General features: G+C 36.4%; 1 protein-coding gene across 1 annotated transcript in view; it reads left to right on the top strand.

The window, feature by feature from the left end:
- Positions 1-11,879, top strand: part of LOC306662224 (pregnancy zone protein-like) — a 65,290-nt gene extending 53,411 nt beyond the window's left edge. Inside the window, 14 exon segments of the mRNA XM_079141754.1 lie at positions 1,031-1,114; positions 1,377-1,553; positions 1,842-1,929; positions 2,784-2,940; positions 3,592-3,666; positions 4,086-4,266; positions 5,010-5,233; positions 7,115-7,333; positions 7,508-7,635; positions 8,652-8,742; positions 9,376-9,444; positions 10,145-10,247; positions 11,016-11,057; positions 11,632-11,879. Coding sequence (XP_078997880.1) covers positions 1,031-1,114; positions 1,377-1,553; positions 1,842-1,929; positions 2,784-2,940; positions 3,592-3,666; positions 4,086-4,266; positions 5,010-5,233; positions 7,115-7,333; positions 7,508-7,635; positions 8,652-8,742; positions 9,376-9,444; positions 10,145-10,247; positions 11,016-11,057; positions 11,632-11,654 — 1,661 coding nt within the window. The 3' untranslated portion in view covers positions 11,655-11,879.
- Positions 11,880-23,756: the final 11,877 nt, after the last annotated feature.

Genomic DNA, 23,756 nt, shown 5'->3' with positions numbered 1-23,756 from the left:
TGGAATGATTCATTAAAATCAGCATCATACTAAGTATTTCTTTATGCACATTTAACAGATAAGAACACTGAGCCCCAAAGAGCATGTTAATATGGCTCAAGTGTTATAGGCAGAACTAATTCTGGGGCCTTAGTGGTTCATATTTAGCTCTCTTACCTCAATAGACCAGTGGTTGTCCATTAACAAGCCTGGATATTGAAGCTCAGAGTGTCCTAGGACAAGGTAGAAAGTGAGCCGAATCATGATGAATTTGAATCAAGTAATAGTCCCTAAAATTGCTGCTACTGAAAAACATGGCATTTTGTACTCATCCCACTTTAAACATTTTTTTCATTCCTAGGCAAAAAAATTTACATTTGGACTTCACTATATCATTAAAAAAATATCTGTAGCTTTTATACTGCCACCTTAATACTAGTTCTGTGTCCAGAGTATATACAATATTGTACTTGTTAATATATATTCATGTTATTTATTTTAAAACATGGGAACACATTGAAAATTATGTAGAATAAGGAAGTGAAATAACTGTATTCTTATGGGTATGTTTACTAATGCAATAATAAATCAGAGAGCTCTGGGTCCCCACCAGCTCCTAGCCTTCTTTCAGACAGCTACTGAGCACAGCAAAGCAAAAAAACATGGTTAAATGAGGAGGGAAAGGAGTCTGAAATTCACACAATGTTTAGAGGAACTGAACTATTCAAAGTAATCTGATCTTTGAGTCAAATTCTTATTCCTTAGACCCAGAATTTTTCAAGGAGATGAAATGACATTATATGGCTAACTGTAGTAATAAAGCAAGAACAATATTAATAACTGTTTACATTTATTGAAATTTAATATGTTGCAGACACTGTTCTGATGTTTTACATTTATTATTTCACTGACTTATCACATTTACCCTAGGTCACATAGCAGGGCCAATAGCATATGAAGGCTGTTTGTCTCTGAAGCTCCCACTCCTAATCATGACCTTACATAGTAATCACAGAGGACCTTCCTTGATATGGGGTATCTATTTTTAAAGGTACTAAAGTATCTGAGCAGCTATCCCTGAAGCTTCCACCAAATGTGATTGAAGAATCTGCCAGAGCCTCTTTCTCAGTTGTGGGTGAGTCACCTTAAGCTTAGTACACTTGGGCTAAAAGAGTTGCCTGTGCATATTATCTGTATATTTATACTGCAATTGTCAAGTTTTTTATTTTCTTTTCTATTTCTATTAGGGTCCTAGAAAGCTCACTCTCTGTAAATATAATTTTCCCTTATCTAAATGATAGAGTATGTGACTTTAAATATAAAAGTAATTTACTGTTCATAACATTGGCTATTTATGAACTGAAAGTGCCCTGACATCTAACCTTCTCATTCCCCAGGTGACATACTGGGTTCCACTATGCAAAATATACAAAATCTCCTCCAGATGCCCTATGGCTGTGGAGAACAGAATATGGTCTTATTTGCTCCTAACATTTATGTCTTGAATTATCTGAATGAAACGCAACAGCTAACTCAGGAGATCAAGTCTAAAGCAATTGGTTATCTCATCAGTGGTAAGTGAAACAGAAAAAAAATTTATTTTGCTACTCTAATGAGACTTTTCACAATTAGCCATGAGCTATATCATTGAATATTAACTCATGTTGGTGATTTTTATGGAAATAACAATCTTTCCATTCTGTAAAAGGATGTTGTTTCGGTGTCCATAATACCCATAGAACTATGGCAGATTCTGAACATAGGCGATCCTACTATCAGTGGCTGCTGGATGCATCAGCCTACACTTATGGGTGGCCTGCCCCTCCCTAATGCTTCCTGAACCATCTGAACCTCCATTCCAGGTTACCAGAAACAGCTGAACTACAAACACCAAGACGGCTCTTACAGCACCTTTGGGGAACAATATGACAGAAACCAGGGAAACACTTGGTAAGAAAGAAAATCAATTCTGAGTTTCAATTATGAGTTCAAAGAACACACATATATTATTACCCTATTTAATTCTTATAGCAACCTTATGAAATCAGAGTTATTAGTTTCATTTTATGGAGGAGGAAATTAATATTTAATTTGTATAAATAAACATCTCGGGCCAAATTTCAATTACTCAAAGAAATGAGAACACTTTAAGGCTGATTCTTTTGATATCCAAAATATCAAGACCCTTTTCTTTCTCATATTGCTAAAAGAACATTGTGAGATTGTGATTTGCCCCTTTTCATTTTTGCTCAGCATTTGAGAGTGTTCTAAATAGGCTGGAAACGTGACAGTCATCACTCGCAGAGCATTACTTAACTCCCTTCTAGACGATTTGCTCTCATTCTCATCTGACTGCATAGGCAAACAAGGGGAAGGAAAGTGGTGGAAGAGCAGGACAAAATGGTGGGAAGTATTTACTGTAGCAGGACATCAGAAGAAGCTAGTCCATTAGAGTAACTAGAGCAGAAAAGAAGATAAGAAATCTGTGAAAAGAAATACAGGATGCCCAGAATGTGGAAAAAAAAAAAAAATTGCCTTACCTGGGCCCCAAAGAAACTCCAGATCCCTAAAGGTAGCAAAGAAATTCTTTAGGAAACAAGGACAAGTTGATGATGGGCTTGACAACATATGGCAGTGAACCAAAAAGAACACGGAAGCTTCCAAGTTAAAAAGTCTCCAAACTCTCAGTTATAGCTCATTAATTCTACAGGGGTGCACTGGGAGTGGGGGGCCTGGGCGTCCCAAACAGAGCACTACAATGCTGCATGAAAACAGCCTCCACATTCACTCTTTCTCCCCTGCAGGCTCACAGCCTTTGTACTGAAGACATTTGCCCAGGCGCGAGCATACATCTTCATCGATGAAGCACACATTACCCAAGCCCTCACCTGGCTGTCTCAACAGCAGAAGGATAATGGCTGTTTCAGGAGCTCTGGGTCGCTGCTCAACAATGCCATAAAGGTGAACTCCTCCTAGAACTTCTGAATCTTCTGATGGATTAACATAATAATCTCTGAGGTTAGGAGGAGAAGAGGCATAGAGAAATGGCTAAAGATAAAGTCCTGGGTAAAGTGTGAAGGCATCAAAGAAAGAGAACCATTGTTCCTTAGTAACCACAAGGGATTGATTCCAGAACGCTATGCAGATAACAAAATTTGGAGACGCTCAAGTCCCTTGTATAAAATGGTGTGTTATTTACCCATAACCCATGCATATAATTCTGTATCTTTTAACTATCTCTAGATTATTTATAATACCTAATACAATATAAGTGCTATGCAGTTAGATATTACACTGTATTGTTTAAGGAATAATGATGAAATATATCCATACGTTTTAAAAATAGATGCAATTTTTTAATAAAAATTTTTAATCCACAATTAGTTGAATCTGTCTACACAGAACCTTTAGATTCAGAGGAGGACTGTATTAATCATTCTACAGAGAAGGAAGAAATGTTCTTTTCATGGTGGTATTGCAATAGTGACAAATACTAAGGAGAGTTTCTATTGAGCAACAGAAAAGAATACACTAAAACTTGGAGTGGGAACCAATCAAGATCAAATTCAATCACCCTCTTGGTCTCCCTCACACACTCTCTCATATTCACAGGGAGGAGTAGAAGATGAAGTCACCCTGTCTGCCTACGTTACTATTGCCCTTCTGGAGATTCCGCTCCCAGCCACTGTAAGTACCACCTCAATCCATTTCCTATTGTGAAAACTGAAGCCTGCTATCTGGAATGGCTCCGTATGAAAAGCCAAGCCTCAAGCTTCCTTTTCTCAATAATGGGGCATTTTCAGGTCAATGAGCTCTTTGGTAAATGCTTTAAGGAGAGATTTTTACCGTACTTGCCCAGTGGTGCCCTTGGACTGTGTACTAAAACTGATCCTTAAAATGCAGCATCTCTTGTTTTCTTCATTAGAATTTAACAATAAGTTAAGAGGTCTAAAAACCATTCTTCTATTTAAATATGATAGTTATCTGGCTATCTACTGGACTGTCTGAAAACCATTAATGACATCTGTCTGACAATATCCAGCGTAGGGCTTACTTTGTCTTCTGTTTACCCAAGTTAGACATCACCACCTCTTCTGATTCTATAGCACCCTGTTGTCCGCAATGCCCTGTTCTGCCTGGAATCAGCCTGGAACACAGCAAAGCAGGGCGCCCAGGGCAGTCATGTCTACACCCGGGCTTTGTTGGCCTATGCTTTTGCCCTAGTGGGAAACCAAAACAGGAGCAGAGAAATACTGAGCTCACTCAGTGAGGAAGCTGTTAAAGAAGGTAAGAGTAAATGGCAAAAGTTTTCCCTGTCCACTTACATTGATTCTGAAAAAAAAAAAAAAAAAATGTGTTGCACTCCTGCTAAAATCAAGAAGCTTCATCTGTTCATTTTTTACTTGGGTCATATGCTGTGATATCAGAGCAACACTTATTATAATATCTTTTCTAGGATTATATGTTGTATAAAACATAACAGACAATGACACAGATGAATTATAGAATTTTATTCCTACCTACTAACCCAACATATTACACAAATTTGTATATTTTCTTTTAATGTCTGTATACGACATACTTGGATGAGAAGAGGTACAATAACAATTAACAAAAAAGTAAAGGCAGCATAATGACATTTTCAGTGTATTTTTTTCTCTAAAATTTTGCAAGCAAGATCCTTACATCTAATAGGTAGGTTTTATACTTCAATTTATACTCCAATTCTAAGGAAATGCCACAAAGGATAAGAATCTCTCTACCACTGTTCTATCAGTCCAACTAAAATAATATTTGAGAAAATGGTAAGGATGCTCTATGTTTCTTCCTCCACTAGTATTTTTACAGAATAACCCGAATAGAACAGAAGTGTGAGTGAGTGAGTTGTAGGGACTTACGGAAAAGAGAAAGCCTTGCTTTATCTCCTCTATTAATTTCAAACTCCAAGTGCATTCACTTATTATTTAATAATTAAACCATTATGATTCTTTCTTTGTCTCTCTCTCTCTTTTTCTTTTGTCACCCTTAAGACAATTCGGTCCACTGGGAACGGCCTCAGAAGCCCAGGGCACCACAGGGGCTTTTGTACCAACCCCAGGCTCCCTCTGCTGAGGTGGAGATGACGGCCTATGTGCTCCTCACTCACCTCACTGTCCAGCCGACCCCGACCTCAGAGGACCTCACCTCCGCAGTGCCCATTGTAAAGTGGATCACAAAGCAACAGAATTCCCGTGGTGGCTTCTCCTCCACCCAGGTCTGTGGTTCACAAAAAGTGTTCTCTGGGTATCTGGAAATTAGGAATGTTGAAACTGCAAGTTACAAGGAAAAGAGACGGGAAATAAGTTCATCAAAGGAGAAATATTTAGGGATATTTGCAGACAGTGAGAATACACAGGAAAGACTTAAGATGTTTCTACAAAGCAATGTTTTTGTTAAAAACGATGTTAATATATTACCAAGTGGCAACTTAGCCTAAGGAACATTTCTCTCTAAGGCCACACTATGCTCTGTGGACACTTCTATACCGAGGTTTCTCAGTAGCAGCACTGTTGTCATTTTGAGTCACATAATTATTACTGTAGGGGCTGGCTTTGGCATTGCATGATATTTAGTAGTAATATTTCTTGCCTCTCTCCACTAAATGCCTGTAGTAGCCAACTCCCAGTTGAGACAAAGCAGAACCTCCCCCAGAGGAGAATCAATGTTTGAGAATACAGACTGTACCTTCACAATCCAACAAGAAATCTCCTAAAGTGAACCCCCTAAAAAATGTGTTTGAAAGGAAAGTGACTAGATTGAGCTCATGTTGATCTTTATAGAATGACTGAGAAATTCCCTTTAAACTACTCCAAGGAATTCAGCCTCTTTTCCCTGAGAGCTCCCTTCTTATTTCCCAGTTAAGTGAGAGTTTTAGACAGAAGCTCTTAAAAATTGCCTTTTCTATTTTTTCCCCCTAACTCAATTCTGGAAATAGCTTATGAAAGGTATAAACCTCCAGAGAGTCTATTTTCCCTCTTACCTGTCTTCTTTCAATATTTAGGATAAAAACATAATGAAACTTTTTCAAAGAGATTAGGTGGGGTAAATAAAACAAGCTAGATAAAGGGGGAATGAATCTTGGAAAAGTAGGGCTTATCTTATACCATTCTTTTTATTCACAACCAGTTTCTATCACCCTTCCATCTAAATGGTCATTTTTCATCTGGATAATAGTGGTCTCTATTTCTGTTTTACTTCTTAATCTTAGATTTGTTTTTTGAAGGACATGTCCAAGAGGACTGTTAATAAGAAAGAGAAAAAAAAAAACAAGAAAGAGCAGACCTCGATTTCTGAATATAGAGAATGGTATAGGATGATACCAATTTAGATGAAAATAAATTATAAGATAATTACCATTAGTAGTATTTTATTCCACTTGGAGTAAGTGTGGCATGATTTTTTTTATTAAATTTTTTTTTTATTTTTACAGACACATTTTGATTCATTGTACACAAACGGGGTACAATTTTTCATTTCTATGGATGTACACAATGTAGATTCACACCATTCATGTAATCATACATATATATAGGGTAACACTGTCTGTTTCATTCTACTGTTTTCCCATCCCCATCCATTTTCCTCTACACCATCCAAAGTTCCTTCATTATTCTCTTCCCCCACCAACCCCCATCGTTATATATTTTCATGCACTTATCAGAGAAAACATTTGGCCTTTGGTTTTTTGGGCTTGGCCTATTTCACTGAGCATGATATTTTCCAACTTCATCCATTTATCAGCAAATGCCATAATTTTACTCTTCTTTACGGCTGAGTAATATTCCATTGTGTATATATACCACAGTTTCTTTATCCATTTGTCAATTGAAGGGCATCTAGGTTGGTTCCACAATCTAGCTATTGTGAATCGAGCTGCTATGAACATTGATGCGGTTGCATCACTGTAGTATGCTGATTTTAAGTCCTTTGGGTTTTGATAATGCCTGAAAGGCAGAAGAAAAGAAAAACAACTATCAGAGGTGTGCTTTAGAGGGGAAAAATTTCTGTCCCCTCATGGTGGCTGACACAGAGTTTTGGGGGAAATTTCAGCTACCAAAGATTGGCTTTGGGGCGGTTCTCTACTCATCTCTTCCAGGACACAGTGGTGGCTCTGCAAGCCCTATCCAGATATGGAGCAGCTACTTTCACCAAAACTGAGAAAACTGCACAGGTGACCATTCAGAACTCCAGGGCTTTTTCCACAAATTTCCAAGTAGACAACGACAACCTCCTGCTACTCCAGCAGATCTCACTGCCAGAGCTGCCTGGGGACTATGCCATAACAGTAACCGGGGAAAGATGTGTGTATCTTCAGGTGAGACTCTGGAGTTGTTATGTTGGAGAAAGTTACTTTAAACTCTGGTTGAAATGGAAGCTCTGCTCTTTCCTTCCTGGGCAAGCAAAGGGAGAATCTGGTGACATTAAATGATTAAAAATTGAGAGAACCCAGGAAAAAAGAAAGAAACTGATGATCTTTGATGTTCCACAGACATCCATGAAATACAATATTTATCCAAAGAAGGAGGACTCGCCATTTGCTTTGAGGGTGCAGACTCTCCCTGAAATTTGTGATGGATCCAAAGCCCACACCAGCTTCCAGATCACACTGAATATTAGGTAGGACCTTCTGACTAAATTACCCAATCCTGACTCCAAAAACTACGTAGCACTATCAGTAATTAATCGTCTATTTGGTAGCTATGTTATTAAATGAGAATAATAGAGAATTGGTACACCTATTAGTGAAGTAAGACTTTTAATATTATGAAATAATCCCTTCTCTAGTAAGTCTTTTTATCTTGAAGTTTCAGAAATACTTTAAAAATAAATCTGGTATTATCTTTCAAATTAAAAGTGTGAATTAGTCCAATATTCTAATCAATTCCTACTTTTACACTAAATTTTGTTCAACTTATTGCTAATGAATAAATTATTTTCCTCAAGGATTTGTGTTTTAAATTGATCGTCTTTCTTGCCTCTTCTGAATAATTAAATTTTATTTAATTATCTCTAATCAAATGAATAAGTAATAAATACTAATACTAAATACAAAGATAAATTACATTATAAAATATAGAATTCACCCTATCATCACCCATCAAAAACTACAGGAATCCTAATAAAACTAAAGCAATTGTGCTCCCATGCCTCTAATACTAATAATATTAATATTATAAAAAAATCATATTTCAGACAACCAACCCAGCTGGGAAAAAAGTGTACTGTGTAAGAGAGTATATCTGATCTCTGAAAGTTTAAAGCGTCTTTGGAAAATATGATACATTCTGGTTAACTAAAAATATAACCGTAATGCATAAAAATGAATAGTATAGATGGAGTTTCCAAGAACTGTAGATATGTTTAAAATTCAGATTATCAAGATCCACTTCTAAAGATTCTGGTTTGACTGGAAGCGAGACTTGAAGATGTGGAATTTTAGCAAGCCGTGGATCTGATGTACACTCAGGTTTTCAATATCAATATCATGCACGTCCAAGGCGCACAGATTTCTATGAATATTAATTTGAGGGAAAACTGCATGGAGATGGACAAATTTATGGTGAGGCCTGAAGGAGGAAATTTGACTTTCTTTCACATATTAAGTCCTAATTCTTTTTTCTTTGACACTATAGTTACACAGGAAGTCGTCCTGTTTCCAATATGGTGATTGCTGATATAAAAATGATATCTGGTTTTATTCCCCTGAAACCAACAGTAAAAATGGTAGGTATATTTTAAGTCCATCAGAACTCAGATGAAAGGATGCTATGTAGCCCCAAACTAAAATCCTAACAATATCAGAACCACATCTATGTCATCCTGCCTCAAAAAATATTTTCCCCAAATCCAGGAAATTCAACTATTTATTTGACTCTGTGATAATGGAATAGTGTGATACTAGAGAAAAACAAGAAGGATCCCCATTCTTAGGCCACTCATGGTCTAGCTGAGAATTTAAACCACATGAACACAAAATTATAAAATAACAATCCAAGAAAGATGGAATATAATTCAAGTCCAAAACTCACTAATAGGGACTAAACATTGGAGTCATAAAAAAAATCAATGTGAACTAAAATCATCTGTTACTTGAATGTTGAGGAATGTGTAGTTTCCTTCTCTTCATACTAAATTAGATGATTTTCTCACAGTCAAGATATGATGTTGTTGAATCCTGTCTCCAAAACTTGATATCCCCCATCTTTTTATATCTAATGTACCTGATTATTTAATCTAGAAGATGATTTAAAGAAATTCTAGTCCTTACATTATTTGGAGATTAAATAGTTTTTCTATTGGTCTTGTACTATTCTCCCATCTGTTTTCTAACTTTTTGAGTTCTCTAATTTTCTTCAGCTTGAAAGATCTAGCTACATAAGCAGGACAGAAGTGAGCAACAACCATGTCCTCATTTATGTGGATCAGGTGAGAGCTCTGACATTCTGGCTACGATTACACATCAGGGGGCTTTGTAAGTGGATCACTTCACTAGGAAAGCAGTAATATGAGAAAGCAATACTTTGGAATGCCTTTCCAGAAAGTTTTACTATTCTAAAGAGAAATCTTTTAACTCCAAGGCATTTTCTACTTTTTGTAATTATGTTAATTTTCAAGTGTAAAATTAATAGAAAAGTTTATAATGCATTACTATCATTTTACAGACCCCCCCAAAGGAATAAATATGATCAGTTTAGTTGATCAATTATAACGTTAACATTTGAATATATCATTATGTAAAATAAAATGTAGATTGCATGAATGTCTTCAAATCTGACTGTAAAGCAAAGGAAATGTTTTATCAAATCACACAAAAAGAACAGGATGATATCATAACCATGGATTATAGAAAACCAAGTCTTACATCTTGGCAAATATTCACACTGGCCCAGAGAGTTAATCTTACACACGGACTACAAGAGGATATAGGTTGACTCAGTTGTCTTTGTTCACCCTCAAGAATGCCCGTGGTTGTGTTCTAAAACCCATCTTGTCATCCACAAATATTTACTCATGTAAAAGATACAGGTGAATAAAAGTCAAAGAATATTTAGTAAAGAATATGCTTTGTTCAAAGAAGAAAGTAGAAGGTATTCTATGCCCTTAACTACTCCCATTTTTGTTTTAGGTGACAAATCAGACACAAAGTTTTTCCTTCACCGTTTTGCAAGACATCCCAGTAAGAGGTCTGAAGCCAGCAATTGTTAAAGTCTATGATTACTATGAGACAGGTGAGTGAGAGAAAACTGAGACAAACTCTCTCAACCTAAAACAAGAAATTGATCCTATTGTGACAAGTGATTCTATTTTTAATCCACTTAGTCAATAGTGTATCTTTATTTCCTCCAAGACATATACTGTAGAAACGACCTATAAAACAAATTTATCAGTTAAATTGAGTAAGAAACATAAGAATTTAGGAATAAGGATAATACAGGTCACGATCTTCAAGTAGTTTAGACACAGAGAACATAATACACTTGGAAAGATAATATAATAAGGAAAAACAGTTAATGACACGTGTTAGCCAGCTAATAAGATTAAAAAACAAAAACCATGTTGAAGGTTGGTGCTCATTAAGAACAGAGAAAGGAAGATCCAGGTTGGATCCTGAAGAGAGTACAAATTTTAGAGTTTACAGGAGTAGGAAAAGTGTTCTAAACTGAACTCATCATTTTAGAAAAGGGATTAAAGAAACAAGTTGGACAAAGTGAATAGAAGTAGAGAATACAGAAAAGAGAGAACTACAAACTGATGCAATGATGGCTATCTTCCCAAACATTTAAACAGCTTGAACAGCTGCTGTCTGAACAGGTATCAATTCTTTCTCTCTCCAGAAAAAGATAATATAGGTATTTTAATTATCCTATTCAACTTTGGTCTGTTTACCAGGAGTTCTGATCATTCTTATAGTATTCACTTCACTCCAAGAGAAAAGCGAATAGACTTAACATGGTCCCTAGTGTTTAGATTTGTTGTTGTTTCTCCATTTCTTTCAGATGAGTTTGCTGTTGCTGAGTATATCAGTCCCTGTAGTACAGGTAAGTCACATTTTATGACCAGTTTTATATGCTGTTAACCTTGCTTGCTAGCATTCCCTTAAATTTTAAATTCTGTAGAATCTGAGATAATTCATATGGTGAGTTCTCGCACAAAGAAAAATCTTACAAGTAAAGCACTTGTTCTGTAGTGGATTCTCCAGTTTCTGAGAAAAATCGATAAGCTTTGTTATTTGTAATGACAACTATCCCTAATAGGCAATGTTTTGTATCATAGCTACTTGGGTTTCCTTCATCACAAGGGTCGATGAATTACAACTCTCAAGGCAAATCTAGTCCAACACCTCTTTTTGTAAAAGATGTTTGTTCAGTACATAGCCACACTCATTCTCTTACTATTGTTTATGACTCTCTTAATGAGTTGATTAGTAATGACAAAACCATATGGCCATATGACCCACAAAGCCTAAAAATAAAAATATTTACCACCTGGCTTATCATAGAAAAAGTTTTATTGTCCCCTGTTTTACTCTATTACCACACTCATCTGCAAGAATACTCCTCAAGAAGCCCTGCAATGTCCTGATGGGTTTTCTTGCTGTTTTTCTCTCCATAGATAGAAAGCATGGAAATGTTTGAGGACCAGATTTAGGCTGCATATCTTGCTGGATTCCCTGTCATATACTTTTATTTAGAAGGAATGGAGTTTTTCCCTATAAATGCCCAAAATGAGTGCTGAATAAATGTGCATTTCTGGTCAATCATGTATTCATTCATCAAATATTAATTGCATGCTCATATATGAATTATATATTTTTAAGTAATATGGATACAGATTTGTACCATATCTACAGATTTGTAACATATCTACAGATTTGTAACATATCTATTTTAATAATAAAAAAAAGAAACAAATGCAAAAAAAAAGGCAAACTGGTGTGCAAATATCTTTTCCAACTGTGTCTCTATGGGGGAGATAGTGATGGAGGATCTTACTCAGCTGCCATCTTGCCCCACTTTCCTGTGATCCCACTTTAAAATCTTTCATTTTCAATACATTTAGTTTGGTTTTATAAAATATTATTCTGAGTTTCATTTTAAATATTCCAAGTATTTTGATATATAATGTTTCTGTTGTTCAATTCTATAATTCTATACATAGAGTTGTAACTTACATTTTTTATTTACTCATAATTTTTCTATCTACAATGGAGTTTCAAAATTAGAGAGAAATAAAATTATAAAAATAGAATAATGTATCCAGATGTACCTATAATTCTAAAACAGTAAAATGAACCTACCATACCGGCCCCAATAGCTATTAACCCATGTACAATTTTGCCTGCCCACATCCTACTTATATATTCCCATCACTTTACCCCTCCTATTGCTATTTTGAAGCAAGATTCATAAGTATTACAGTACATACTTCTAAAAGATAAGGATTTTTACACAAAAAATAATATGAAACGTAAACATGGCTTGGTCATATAACATGTTTTAGAAACAAAATAGACACAAAACTGAAATACACCTCATCTGAACAGAAGCTTTATGAGTTATTGTTTGATTCAGCTATTTCTCTTTTCAGGATAGTGGCACATCCTCATAAACAATAGTCTTTTGAGATAGTCTGATGTTGTCCTCATTTCTCAATGAGAAAATGGAAGCAGAGAGGTTAGTTAACTGTCTTAGTGACTTAGGTGGGCAGGCAGGCTAGAGTCAGAATTCAATTCCAGGAAGTCTGGCTCCTGTGTCTAGACTCTGACAACTGTACATTATTGCCTCTTTCTGACATATTCTCTAATTACTCCAATCATTTTAGTGTTTCTTCAAGTTTATTTTTGATGCTTTTGCTTAGGAATTCCCTCTCATGAAAAATTTGTGTAATCCTAATTTTTAATCAATACTATTTACTTTTCTCTTTTCCTCTCAAGTGAAGGTTTCCCAGATTAATGAACAACTTTTCTGGTGTTTCTGGTGCTCGGGATTGAACTTGGGGCCTTGCACATACTAAGCATGTTTTCTACCACTGAGCTACATATACCCCACTGAGCTACATATACCCCTAGCACCTTAATGAATATGTTTTTTCTCAGAACATAAGTTATTTTAAATTGTTCTTTTTTTTGCAGTTCTGGGGATTGAACCCAGGGCCTTATGCTTGCAAGGCAAGCACTCTACCGACTGAGCTATCTCCCCAGCCCCTTAAATTATTCTTGATTTGGCTTTATATCCACTTTTGTAATATAAATAGATATGTTACAAATCTGTATCCATATTACTTAAAAATATATAATTCATGTTAAACCACCCTTGCATTCCTGGGATTAACCCCACTTGATCATGGTGCGCTATCTTCTTAATATGTTTTTGGATACAGTTTGCCAGTATTTTGTTAAGGATCTTTGTGTGTATATTCATCAAGGATATTGGTCTAAAATTTTCTTTCCTTGATGTGTCTTTGCCTGGTTTGGGTATGAAGGTGATGTTAGCTTCATAGAATGAGTTTGGTAGGGTACCCTCCTTTTCTATTTCCTGGAATACTTTGAGAAGTATTGGAATGAGTTCTTTGAAGGTCTTATAGAACTTGGCTGAGAATCCATCTGATCCTGGGCTTTTCTTGGATGGTAGGTTTTTAATGGCTTCTTCTATTTCATTGCTTGATATTGATCTGTTTAAATTGTGTATGTCCTCCTGGTTCAGTTTGGAGGAGCATATGTCCCTAGAAATTTGTCGATGTCTTCGGTATTTTCTGTTTTGTTGGAATATAGATTTTCAAAGTAGTTTCTCATTACGTTATATATTTCAGTGGTGTCTGTCGTGATATTTCCTTTTTCATTACGAATTTTAGTAATTTGAGTTTTCTCTCTCCTCTTTGTTACTGTGGCTAAGGGTTTGTCTATTTTGTTTACTTTTTCAAAGAACCAACTTTTTGTTTTGTCAATTTTTTGAATTGTTTCTTTTGTTTCAATTTCATTGATTTCAGCTCTGATTTTAATTATTTCCTGTCTTCTACTACTTTTGCTGTTATTCTGTTCTTCTTTTTCTAGGGCTTTGAGCTGTAATGTTAGGTCATTTAGTTGTTGACTTTTCATTCTTTTCTGGAATGCGCTCCATGCAATGAATTTTCCTCTTAGTACCGCTTTCATAGTGTCCCAGAGATTTTGATATGTTGTATCGTCGTTCTCATTGACTTCTAAGAATTTTTTTATCTCCTCCCTGATGTTTTCTGTTATCCATATTTCATTCAATAGCATATTAGTTAGTCTCCAGGTATTGGAGTAATTTCTGTTTTTTTATTGTCACTGATTTCTAATTTCATTCCATTATGATCCGATAGAACACAAGGCAGTATCTCTATTTTTTTTGCATTGCCTTAAGGGCTGCTTTGTGGCATAACATATGGTCTGTTTTCGAGCAGGATCCCTCTGCTGCTGAGAAGAAAGTGAATTCATTTGTTGATGGATGGAATATTCTGTATATGTCTATTAAGTCTAGGTTATTGATTGTGTTATTGAGTTCTATGGTTTCTTTGTTTAGTTTTTGTTTGGAACAGCAGTGTGTTAAAGTCACCCAGAATTATTGTCTTGTGGTCTATTTGATTCCTGGCATTGAGAAGGATTTGTTTGATGCATCGTTGTTTGGGGCATAAATATTTATGATCATTATGTCTTCCTGATTTATGGTTTCCTTAAGCAGTATTAAATGTCCTTCTTTATCCCTTCTGACTATCTTTGGCTTGAAGTTCTCTTTATCTGAAGTAAGGATGGAAAGCCCTGCTTTTTTACAAAGTCCGGGTGCATGATAGGTTTTTTCCCATCCCTTCACTTTCAGTCTGTGGATGTCTTTTTCTATGAGATGAGTCTCTTGAAGACAGCATATTGTTGGGTCTTTCTTTTTAATCCATTCTGCCAGTCCATGTCTTTTTTTTTTATTATGACTGAATTGTTCTTATTTGAATCTGTATTTTAGTGATCCAGTTACGTAGCTCCTTGGAGAATAGGAGTTTTTTAATTTTTTTTCCATTTTTTTTATTGTAAACAAATGGGATACATGTTGTTTCTCTGTTTGTACATGGCGTAAAGGCATACCATTTGTGTAATCATAAATTTACATAATGTTGTTTGATTCATTCTGTTATTTTTTCCCTTCCTCCCACCTCTCCCACCCTCTTTTCCCTCTATACAATCCTTCCTTCCTCCATTCTTGCCCCCCTCCCTAACCCTAACTCTAACCCTAACACTAACCCCTCCCTCCCCTCATTATGTGTCATCATCCACTTATTAGCGATATCATTCGTCCTTTGGCTTTTTGAGATTGGCTTATCTCACTTAGCATGATATTCTCCAATTTCATCCATTTGCCTGCAAATGCCATAAGTTTATCATTCTTCATGGCGGAGTAATATTCCATTGTATATATATACCACAGTTTCTTTATCCATTCATCAACTGAAGGGCATCTAGGTTGGTTCCACAGTCTGGCTATTGTGAATTGAGCAGCTATGAACATTGATGTGGCTGTATCTCTGTAGTATACTGATTTTAAGTCCTTTGGGTATAGGCCAAGGAGTGGGATAGCTGGGTCAAATGGTGGTTCCATTCCAAGTTTTCTAAGGAATCTCCACACTGCTTTCCAGAGTGGCTGCACTAATTTGCAACCCCACCAGCAATGTATGAGTGTACCTTTCTCCCCACATCCTCGCCAACATCTGTTGTTGCTTGTATTCTTGATAATCACCATTCTAATTGGGGTGAGATGGAGTCCATGTCTTTTTATTGATGAGTTTAGGCCATTAACATTCAGGGTTATTATTGAGATGTGATTTGTATTCCCAGTCATTTGGGCTTATTTTTGATTTTTAACTTGGCTTGGTTCCTCCTTTGAATATCAGTTTTTACGTTTACTCTGAGGAAGCCAGGTAAGAGACTTTTTGTATGTTTTTAATGTAACAATAAAAAAAAATGATGCACTGAAGAAGGCAAGAAGGAAGGAGTTGCCCAAATCGCCACACTCGCAACTCCAAGCAGTGGAGTGCAAGAAGATACCTCCAGATCCTAGATTTCAAACCTAGTACCAAGTCAAACACAAGGAAACCATGAGCTGATCAGAACTGCATGGTCCCTGACCCTAGGCCAGTGCCCATAAACCGAACCTCTGAAATGTTCCTAGTCAGGTGGCCAAGAAACTGCCTCCAATACCCCTTTTTCAACCTCAGGCAGCACAGCATAGAGGAAAACTCCTCCCACCTGGGAACAGGCAGGAAAGTGTGCACAGGAGTAGGTGCTGCAAAACTCAGAGATACAGGATGAGTTTATAAAGATAGAAATTAAGCACACCTCATTTGCCATTCTCTCTCTCAAATCAATCCTGAATCAAGACGCACTTCACTTGGCAGAGAAAGGATAAGTAGGAAGCCCTAGTCATTCCCCACTCCCACTCATGCTACAAACATCTGAGACATCTATTCCTGGAGAACCCTATGCCCTTCATAGACCCTGAGCCCAGTTTGCTAAGCTGTGGGGTTACTACACTACTCTTTCCCCAAAGGAAAAGTCCAGCTCCTGTGATCCCTCCCCACCCAGGCCCTTACTACACAGAGTCAATCTTGAAACCTCGCCTACCCAGAGTACTGAGAAACAATTAGGCAGCTCCCTCCAGCAGCTCTACTGACCTGGCTCTGTTAAACCAGCCAGGAGATTTTTCTTGCCTTCCCACAGCCAAGCAAGAAACTGTGTCATTCACCCTGAGCAGTTAGGCCTGCAGAGGTCCCTAGAAATCAATCAAGCAATTCTGCACACCCAGACGCAGCTGAGTGGCTCTACCCTTGCTCCCTTGGCCCTGGTAAACAACTAGGCAACCTACCCTGAGTGATCCAGTCTGCCAAGTCTCATGGGAAGCAGCCAGGTGGCATTATTCACCCACATCTTCCCCAGAACATAGCCAGGGAGCAGTTTCCAGGCAGCTCAGTTCACAGAGGTTCAGAGAAACAGAGGAATGGCCCTACTCACTATCCATGACCCCAGAAAACAGTCAAGTAGACTTTCCTAAGTAGTACAGCCAGCAAAGTTCCACAGAAAGGTCTCACTAACTCTCCTGTGGCCCCAAGAAGCAGTTGGGCAGCTGCTTTTTAGAAGTTCAGTCACTGAGTCCTGAGAAGCAAATACTTGGCCCTGCCCATTTACCCTCAACACACCACAAAGCAGCGAGGCAGCCCATCCAGGTTGGTCCCTGTACACCCCATAAAATCACCAGTGCAAGCATCAGACAATGACAGGTGCTCCAACCGAGCACACAGGCACAGTGCAGTCCCAACGGAGCCCTCAGACACTGGTAGGAACCCTACCCCACTATTGGGCACACTGTACCACTCACCTTGGTCTTCTAGGTGGCTCCACCCATACAACCTCTGAAACTAACAGGCACCCCACTCCCACAGTCAGGGCCCCATGCCCAGTGTTAACAGAAAACTTGCCTCACCTAACAGAGCTGCATGCCAACTGGTTGTGCAACCCCACCTGCAACCTAGGCCAATAAAATGCATACAGATATGATAAGAACACAGTATCACCTCCAGGATGTTCTTCTGAAGATACAAATGCCTTCCAGACATCACAGTTTTATGTCTTATAAGCACATCAAACTCCTGCCCAAACCTTCCCAACTTTCCCTTGCCTATATGAACTATCTTGGTAATAGTGCTATCTTATCAATCAATTTAATTTACTCTCTTCATCTTCATTCTAAATCCTAAACTATCATCTTCTACCAATGCAAGAACCTTCTTTCTGACTTCCTTGCTTCTTTTCATTCTGTTATAGTATGGATATGTAGTGTCTTCCAAAAGTTCATATGTGAGCAATTCAAGAACATTTAAAGGTGAAATGATTAGATTATGAGACTTGTGACCTAGTCAGTAGATTAATCCACTGATATGAATTAACTGGGTGTTAGCTATAGGCAGGTAGGGTGTGGCTGGAGGAGGTATGTCACTGGGGGTAGGCCTTTGGGGTATACACTTTGTCCCTGGTGAGTGGAGTTCTTTCACTCTCTGCTTCCTTGTTGCCATGTTCTGAGTTGCTTTTCTATGCATGTCCTTCCACCATGATGTTCTGCAACTGTGGAATCAGACATCTATGGACCAAGACCTCTGAAACTGTGAGCCTCAAATAAACTTTTCCTCCCCTACTTTTTTCTTGTCAAGTCTTTTGGTCACAGTTACGAAAAAGATAACTAAAACACATTCTCTCCCAAATCCATTCACCACATAGCATTCAACATAATGATTTTCTTTAATGTCTGTAAGATTATATCACCCTTTTGTGGGGGGATACAAATTTTCATTTCTATGGTTTTGCACAATATAGATTCATATCAGTTTGCTTCAAAGCTTTTCTGCAACTTCTCTTCACAATTGGAATCACATTCAATGTCCTTGCATGACTCACACCTTCCTGCTTCTTCAAAACTCATATCACATCTTTGTTCACTCTCCTCCATTCACACTGGTTTTCTTTCACAACCTTAAATTCACCAAGATTTTTTGCCCTTTTATCTTTTACAGGTAACAACACATCTGTTTGGAAAACTCTTTAATTTTGTCTTGACTAGCTCTTACTTTTATTTCAGAAATCAGCTCAAATATCAGTTCCTAAGAAGGTCTTTTCTGATCTCCAATTGAATTAGCCTCAATTCCCCTACCTCTAACATGCAAGCCCTTTGTAATGATTTATCTGTTTATTAAATAATTTCCTTTGCACCTGATTCTCTCACTAGACTTAACCCTGTCTGAAAACAAGATCAGCAAAGACTGAGTTAAAGATTGTTTGATTCATTACTGAAAAGGAACCTTGCTTCAACATTTTTATCTTTCCTATCTTACCCAACTTCCAGTAATAGTCATCAAAGTCGCCCATTCCCTCCTTGGAACATTCTCATCTCTACTTCAGTATCAACACTGTGGGGCTATTTTACATACAATAACCCACAGCTTTTTGACCTCTCCATTTGGCTATCCAGTAGGCAGCCTAAATTTAACATGCCCCAAACAGAGCTCTAACTCTGGAATCCCTCCCCACTAAACTCTCCTCCTCTAACTCTTCCTCACATAAATTTTTAACACATTTTATTCAGATTGCTCAAAATCAAATCTTTAACTCATCTTTCACTCCAAAATACAGTCTACCAGTATACTTTGTGTGCTATACCTACAAAACAGTCTTAAGTTTGCTTACCTCCATTTCTGTCTTTACCACTGATATATTCCCTGTAATATTATAACAACTTTCTAATAAGTTCTCATGCTTGTTATTGCCCCCTGCAATTGACTTTTTCAACAATAATTAAAATAATACTTTTAAAACATAAATCTGACCATATCAGCCCTCTGCTTAAAACTCTCCATTAGCTTCACATTGAACTTGGAAATAAATCCCAAATTCTTTGTAACTCCCTGTCTTTTTTCTTTCTTTCTTTCTTTCTTTATTCATTGTACACAAATGGGATACAACTATCTTTTCTCTGGTTGTACAAGAAGTAGTCATACCATTTATGTAATCATTCATGTACATAGGGTAATGATGTTTTGTCTCAATCTATTATCTTTCCTTCCCCCCATCCCCACCCCACCCCTCATTTCCCTCTACACAATCCATCCTTCTTCCATTCTTCCCTTACCTCCCTGTCCCATTATGTATCATCATCCACTTATCAGAGAAATCATTCAGTCTTTGGTTTTGGGGGATTGGCTTATTTCACTTAGCATGATATTCTCCAGTTCCATCCATTTGCCAGCAAATGTCATGATTTTATTCTTCTTTATGGCTGATATTCCATTGTGTATATGTACCATGGTTTCTTTATCCATTCATCTATTTAAGGGCATTTAGGTTGGTTCCACAATCTAGCTATTGTGAATTGAGCTGCTATAAACATTGACGAAGCTTTATCACTGTAGAATGCTGATTTTAAGTCCCTGTGTTGTTCTTAGTTTTCTGAAATGTTAGTCTGCTTGCCCTTTTTACAATATGCCAGGCTACTTCTTCATCCTAGATTCCACAGATGTTATGTTTACTTGAATGATATTCCCCATTATTTTAAATTTCCTCTCGTCAGTCAGATCTCATCCTAAACACAATTCTCTCAATAAGGATATCTCTGAACATCCAATCTAACAAAGTCAGTCACTTGCTTTCACAGTACTCTAAGCTACTCTTCAATGGTATTTATCAATATTTTCTGTCTATATACATGAATGTTTGCTGTCCATCTCCTTCCACTAAAATGCAGACTGTACACGACCTGTCACCTTCTCTTGTTTTGTCCTACACTCAACCTTCAATAGTGCCAAACACACAGCATGTTCTCAATAAAGATTTACAGAAATAATTAGTGATAATAATGTTCTGCACCTCACCTAAAATCTTCAAATCCTGTCACTCAGATTCTTTAACCAGTCTCTCATCCATCTTCTCATTAATGGAGACTTATTCAAGCTTTTGGTTTTGTTTTGTTTTGCCAATATCTCTTTAGTGACAATGTCTGCCTCTTGGATACCCACTAATCTGTATTCCATATTGCTGCCTACATAATAGTACTAAAGCACAAAACTGGCCACCTCACCCTCTCTGTTTTAGGATCTTTTACTGATGGCATTTAGCTTTGCCCCAGGCCCTTGTTTTCGGGCCACTGCTGCCTCCTCCTCAGCTCCCTATCTCTGCCTCACTTGCTGCTCACATCTGTTCTTGATTGTGTACCATGCATCAACGAAGCCAGACTTTATCACATTTCCATGCGTTTTTCTCTTCTTCCCAAACCATTCTCTGAACAACTTCTATTTTTCCTTTTACATTAAGACCCACAGATATTATCCCCAGGAACTTTCTCTCCTCCTGGATTTACGTGTCTCCTGTCCCCTCCCGTAATACTCCACATTTAACTCTTTCGAAGCACCTAATATAGAATGGTCCTGATATTTATTTACTCAACTCTCTTATCAAATTTTAAGTTCTCATAGGGCTTTCTATTCTCAGGAATCACAGAGCACCTCATATGCAGGTAGTATATAAATTGTAAAATGATCAAATTGTTTATATAAAGAGGCATTGTAGTATGTATCTATTTTCATTGTAGATTTATAAATTGTCCATCAAAGAAAATTTTCAGATATGTTGTTAACAATAATTTTCAGGACTCAACCAATGTTTCAGAAGTTACCTTGTTTCCCCTAGAATTTTTAATTTATGTTTTTAATAGTAGAATCCATATGGTTCAAAAAACTAGAATGTAAAAAAATTATAGTAACGTCATCCTTTCATTTTGGTCTCTTTGCCCAATTCCCATCCCCTTCCCCTTTTATGTAACTCAGGTTTAGTGTTTTAGGTAGTCATTCAATTTTTCTTAATTTATACCCAGGCAAATATGGTTATTGATTCTTATCCTTCCCTTAGCATAAAAAGTATAAACACACTCTTTTCATTTGTATTCATAATACATCTTGTACATATTTCCTTATTAGTACATAGAAATTTTCATTTGTTTTTGATAACACACCTTCGCAGCATTAAATTGTATGGCTACTCCATGATTCATTAACTAGTTCCCTATTGATGTAAATCTGGGCTGCTTCCAATCTTTTACCACTACAAACAATACTGCAGAGAATAACCTTGAACATACATCATTTCATCAGTGTGCAAGCATAAGTACAGATTGAATTCCTAGAAATGTAATTGCTGAGTTGAATGATTTTTGCAATAGTAGTCTTAATAGATATTTTGATATATTGACAAATACTGTTGCATATTAATATGTCCAGATAGCATGCTGAATTCTCCCACTGTTCTCAGACATTTCTCTGTTGATTTTTCTTGTCTTTTACAGAAATAAAATTATCTCACATTCAAATTATGATAATGTTTGCACTATGATAATTTAGATATAATTCTACCTTCCCTTTTTTTTCTTTTTATTTGTTCTTTGTAGATATACATGACAGTAGAGTGTATTTTGACATTATGCATTCATAAGTATAACTTATTCTAATTAGTATCCCATTTTTGTGATTGTATATGATGTGGACTTTCACTGGTTGTGTATTCATATATAAATGCAGGAGAGTCATGTTCAATTCATTCTACTGTCGGTCCTATTCCCATCCTGCCTCTCTTCCCTTCATTCCCCTTTGCTAATCCAGTGAACTTCTATTCTTCCCTCCCGCCCTTATTGTGTGTTAACATCCTTACATCAAAGAAAACATTCAATCTTTGGTTTTTTGGGACTGGCTTATTTCACTTAGCATGATAATTACTATCTATTTATTTCATAATAACATGATAACTACTTTCTATTTCACTTGTCATGATAGTTACTATCTCTATTTATTTTTGGAGGTTGGCTGAAACTTATAGTGCAAATTTAAAGACTAATGAAGATAGATGTATGCATTATTTCTGACTTATGAATAATGTTTTCTTATTAACTATTGTTATTGGCTTTTAGGAGAAGATTATATATACATATATACGATTATATATATTAAATACTATATTTGGTTAAAGAACTATCCATTGATTATTATTTTACTAGGTATTTTGTAAGGAGTGGGTATTTATTTGAAAAAAGTCTTTCTATATGGAAAAAAATCAATTTGATCATGTTGTAAAAATGATTAATTCTTTAATGTGCTACTGGATTACATCTACTAACTTTTAATTTTAAGTATCACACTCGTGAGAATACTCTCATTCATATTATCTTTACCAAGATCTGATATCAATATTATAACCAGTTCGTTAAAAAATGTTGTTTCTATATTCTGAAAAAAAGTTCAATATCATTGCAATTGCAGGAACTTTAGATTATATAGAAGAAAATGAGAGGGAGGAGTGGGCGGAATTATGAAAGACGGTGGAATGAGACAGACATCATTACCCTATGTACATGCATGATTACACAAGTGATATGAATCTACATCATGCACAACAACAAACAAAAAGTTGTACCCTATTTGTGTACAATGAATCTAAATACAGTCTGTAAAAATAAAAATAATTTGAAAAAAGAAATTGTTTAGCTTGCTGTGAGAAATTCCTCCTCAGTTGCCACTCTGATGGTTATATTTGTTCAAGTTGATATCAGTGTTTTGTGTATTGCCAATATTTTACACCACATGAATTCAAAGTCCAGAGTGCTCACCATTACGCCATGGAACCACTCACATGAATTCAGAAAGGAAAAAAACCTCATTTGATTTCAAGGACTTTATCTGCCTTGAACTCAGTGTGTGCTCAATAAATGCTGTGGATGTATAGATGAACGGTATTACTTCCAAGTCATCCAGGATGAAAATATGGCAATTTTCTAACATAATGTTGACAAATAATCTAATGAACTCATTAGATTAATACACACTTGAATTACTGTACCTAGAATGTCAATAAATAAATTTTAATATGGCAATTGCTCTTTATTAGAAAACTACAGTTCCTTAGTGGTGCTTTTTTAGTTCTACATGTTCTATCAGTAACTAAACACACAAAAGGAGTGCTTATCAGTTTTGCAAATAACACAATGCTGGGAAAGACAAGCTTCTGTGGACATTGGAATCACATTTGAAAAACTAAGAACAGAGACCAAGAGTTGCCAATTCGTAATATTTGAGTACGTCTAAATAGACATATCTCAAAAGGAAAATACAAATGACTAATAAACATATGAAAAATGTTCAATGTCATAAGC

This window comes from Sciurus vulgaris (genome assembly GCF_902686455.1).
Source record: "Sciurus vulgaris genome assembly, chromosome: 5".
Classification (NCBI taxonomy): Eukaryota; Metazoa; Chordata; class Mammalia; order Rodentia; family Sciuridae; genus Sciurus; species Sciurus vulgaris.
Note: the sequence above shows the minus strand (reverse complement) of the source record. Positions and strands in the feature narration are given on the sequence as shown.